The sequence below is a fragment of the Acanthisitta chloris genome, unplaced genomic scaffold, assembly GCF_000695815.1.
Source record: "Acanthisitta chloris isolate BGI_N310 unplaced genomic scaffold, ASM69581v1 scaffold4733, whole genome shotgun sequence".
Classification (NCBI taxonomy): Eukaryota; Metazoa; Chordata; class Aves; order Passeriformes; family Acanthisittidae; genus Acanthisitta; species Acanthisitta chloris.
The window spans coordinates 25,944-29,613 of NW_008663104.1; the positions used below are offsets into that span (position 1 = coordinate 25,944).

The following is a 3,670-nucleotide window of genomic DNA, read 5'->3' on the forward strand; positions in this document are numbered from 1 at the left end:
TTGTGGTTACACTCACCAGTTCCTGGAGGGCCCCAGGGCTCAGGGCAGGCAGGGCTGGCACAGAGTGGCTTTCAGCCCTCCACTCCTCCCAGCTGATGTGGCAGTGACTCCTCTTCCCGTTGACCCTCTGTGGGAAGGAGACAGCTCTGGAGATCCAGACTCCAGCATTCCCACCCTGGAGATCTCCCCCTGACCTGTGCACTGGTTTTAGCTCTCTCTCAGTCACTCAGTCTCTCAGCCATTTCCCCTCCAGACCCCATTGGCAGCACCAATACTCCCACCTCCCTCCCACCAGCCTGTTGGTTCCTGTTGCTTTTCCATCTGACACTCAGGATCACCCCAAGCTCCGAGATGAGCACTAGCAGTGTCACTTCATCCATTGAAATGGGCATTTTGGAACAAAACCTGATTTTTCACCTAACCAATCTAGGACTGGAGAGTCCAGGGGAGCCCATCTCAAAGCACCACCATTCCAACACCTCCTGTTCCAAACGAAGGGAGCAGGTGGGTGCTCAGGCTGGTTTTGTGTGTGCAGCCACGTCTGGGATTAACAGCCTCCCTGTTTCAAAACCTCAGTCAATGGCAGGCAGGGCAGAGCCAGCTGCTTTGCATACAAATTAAATTTCCCAAAACTTTAATTAAAACGTTGTGTGAAACTGAAAATGTTTAGATAATTTATTGTTGCTGTCACTCTGACAAAGCCAATAAACCTCAGTTATGTGACAGTGTTAGTCAGAGACCTCCTCTAGCTCCCAGTGAAAGTTGCCCTTAAAGAGCTGCTGCACAGTGCCAGAGACTGGGACAGCTCTGGGGGCTACTCTAGACCTTCTCCCTGGCCCAAGGCAAGCACCCTGGACATTTATCTCAGCCAAATCCTCAACTGCCTCATGGGTTGCTAATCAGCCCTGTCTGGTCACAGGTCAGCACTGGTTCCTCACCACAGTGTCGCTTTTACCACTGGTATCAGGAATTTTCCTATCCCTGTAAGCAAAGCACAGAGGTTTGGGGTCTGTCTGCCTACATGATGTCGTGCTGGCCACCCTCCAGCAGGCAGTGGTAGGTCTGGATCTCCTGCTCCAAGCGACACTTGACGTCCAGGAGGGTCTTGTATTCCTGGTTCTGGCACTCCATTTCCGCTCGGATCTCGGCCAGGCGCTGCTCCACGCAGGAGATCTGGTTCTGCAGCTCCACCAGGTACTTGTTGTAGCGACATTCGGTTTCCGTCAGAGAGGATTCCAGGTTTTCCTTCTGAGAACGGAACCAACACAGAGGTCCCTGTGACTGCTGCCAGCCCAGCTCGGCTGGCTGCAGGGCTGACCCTGGGCACGAGAGCTGGAGATGTGGTGGCATCACCTACCATGGTCAGCTGGGCTTGGACGTTGATTTCCAGGGCCTGCAGCTGACGCCTCAGCTCGGTGACCTGCTTGTTGCTTGACTCAATCTCCTGGCTGCTGGTGACCACCTCCAGATTCACCTCCTCCACCTGCAGTGCCAGAAAAGAGCAGTACTTGCCTCACCTCCTGTGGCAGGGCCTTCCCCACACCCTGCAGTGCCCTGAGCATGTCCAAGGCTGATGCTCCCTGTTTATTCCATCTGACCCTGTAATAGAGTGTGGTGACCCTTCTGCCATGGACAGAACACAGAAATCAGGCAGTGCGATGAGACCTGAGCACATCTGTGCCACAATTGCTGGTACTAGGCCCTCCCCTAACCCCTGATTTTCCCCTTTCCCCATGGGCAGAGCAGGTGCAGCTCTGCATGGCCGTGGTACCTTGCAGGCATACCACTGCTCCGTCTCCTTGCGGTTGCGTTCCATCAGCGTCTCGTACTGGCACCTCAGATCCTCCAGGATCTTCCTCAGGTCTGGGCCAGGGCAGGCATTGACCTCCACGCTCACATCCCCAGTCGCCTGTTTCCTCAGACAGCTCATCTCCTGCAAGGAATAGGTGCTCCCTATCAGTAATATCAACGCTTGGGGGGACTTGCCTTCTTCCTTCATTCCCTAAGGACCCTATCAGTAATATCGACACTTGGAGGGACTTGCCTTCTTCCTTCATTCCCTAAGGGCAAGGGGTGATCTAACCTCCTCATGGTTGGTCTTGAGGCAGCACATCTCCTCCTGCAGAGCCTCACACTGCAGCTGCAGGTCGGTCTTGCAGCTGGCCAGCTGGTCCAGCACGGGCCGGAGGTTGCAGATGTCAGCGTCCACGTTCTGCCTCAGGCCACACTCGGTCTCGTACCTTCAACGACAGGCAGCAAAGAAAGGTCAGAACATCAGCAAAGCAGGGCAAGCCCTTCAGTTAGTTTGGGGGAAAAACTTTAGGATCAAGTTCTTTTGTCTCAGGAACGCTGTGCGATGAGCATTGCCAGCGGTGTGGGAGATCTGTGTTGTAGTGCACAGCGTGACAGGCAGAGGGTTGGGATTTCCCCATCACCACCCCTCACCTGCCCCTCCATGGACCAGCACGGGGCTGTACTCACTTCACCCTGAAGTCATCAGCAGTCATCCTATTGTTGTCTATGTTCAGAAGGATTTTGTTAGTCTCCATGGCTGCACACAGGATCTGGGAAAGAAAATATAAGGAAAGAGATTCAGGCTTGCAGCTTCCTCTGGTTCCGGAAGACCCTGGACAAAACACCTCTGTGGGGTATTGTATATCATGCCATATATTGGGATTATTAATCAAGTGGCATCACGGTGGGCAAACCCACGTGCCAGCTGGGTGGAGCCAGCTGTGCTGAAACATCTGCTCTCAGGGAATGCAGAATCTCCCTCCCTCAGATCATCCTTTCATCTAACCCACTCCCTCACCTGCCCCTCCAGACCCATTCCCTCTGCCCTTCCACAGTGCTTTATCCATGTGAAAGCAAAGCCCAAGGGAGTACTAGGGTTTTCCCGACAAACAATGATTTACCTGGTTCTGAAGGTCTTCGATTTCCTTGTGGTAGCAGCTGTAGTCCCGTGGCTCACAGCTGGGCCCTACCTTGGCATACCACTCCCTGATCTTGCACTCCAGGTCGGCGTTGTCCCCCTCCAGGAGCCGCACCTTGTCCAGGTACGAGGCCAAGCGGTCGTTGAGGTTCTGCATTGTCGCCTTCTCGTTGTTGGCAAAGAGGATCCCATCCCCACAGCCAGCGCCAGCCCTGGGGAAGCCACCAGTGCCCCGAGCGCAGACGCCTCCAGCGCCGAATCCCAGGGCAGAACAAGCCCTCTGGGTGGCTCCGAAGCTCCCGCCGGCCGCGCTGCCTGCGCTCAGCTGCTTCCCCAGCAATCCCTCGCCTAAACTGCCGCCGGAAAAGCTGCCAACCACACCACCCAAGTCATAGGCAGCGTGTCTCCCCGAGGAGGCAGAGGAGACCTTCCTCCCACTTGCAGCCGCGTTGCTGCCTGCGCTGCCTCTGCCCTGGGCACAGGTAGTGACGACCTGCCTGACGGCACAGCTCATGGTGAGAGCGCACGGAGCCGGCGGAGCCCAAGGCAAGTGCTCAGGTGGCTGCAGGATCTGCCTGTGATCCCTCTGGGCCCTAGTCCTCTATTTATACCAGTCCCTGTGGATCGTGCCACTGGAGAAGGGCTGTTCATCCTTCCTCCTTGTGACCTGGCTAGGAGGGGTTTTCCTCCAGCCGGAAATAATTCCCCACAGGCGTTTGTCTCCAGAAATCCCACAAC

At 55.6% G+C, this 3,670-nt stretch overlaps 1 protein-coding gene across 1 annotated transcript; it reads right to left on the reverse strand.

Annotated features, from left to right (window-relative positions):
- Positions 1 to 1,017: 1,017 nt before the first annotated feature.
- LOC103798586 (keratin, type I cytoskeletal 13-like) lies at positions 1,018 to 3,089 on the reverse strand. The gene is made up of 6 exons (XM_009070860.1): positions 2,916 to 3,089; positions 2,482 to 2,564; positions 2,084 to 2,240; positions 1,772 to 1,933; positions 1,358 to 1,483; positions 1,018 to 1,248 (listed from the first exon to the last, which is right to left on the reverse strand). The coding sequence occupies exons 1-6, from the start codon at positions 3,087 to 3,089 to the stop codon at positions 1,018 to 1,020; spliced, it is 933 nt and encodes a 310-aa protein (XP_009069108.1).
- Between the last annotated feature and the right edge of the window lie 581 nt (positions 3,090 to 3,670).

Coding starts and splice junctions, on each gene's coding strand:
- LOC103798586 (XM_009070860.1), bottom strand. CDS start 3,089: ATGCAGAACCTCAACGACCGCTTGGCCTCGTACCTGGACAAGGTGCGG. Junction 2,241..2,481: donor GCTGATGACTTCAGGGTGAA/GTGAGTACAGCC, acceptor CTGTCGTTGAAG/GTACGAGACCGAGTGTGGCC. Junction 1,484..1,771: donor AGCAGTGGTATGCCTGCAAG/GTACCACGGCCA, acceptor CTGGCACTGCAG/GTGGAGGAGGTGAATCTGGA.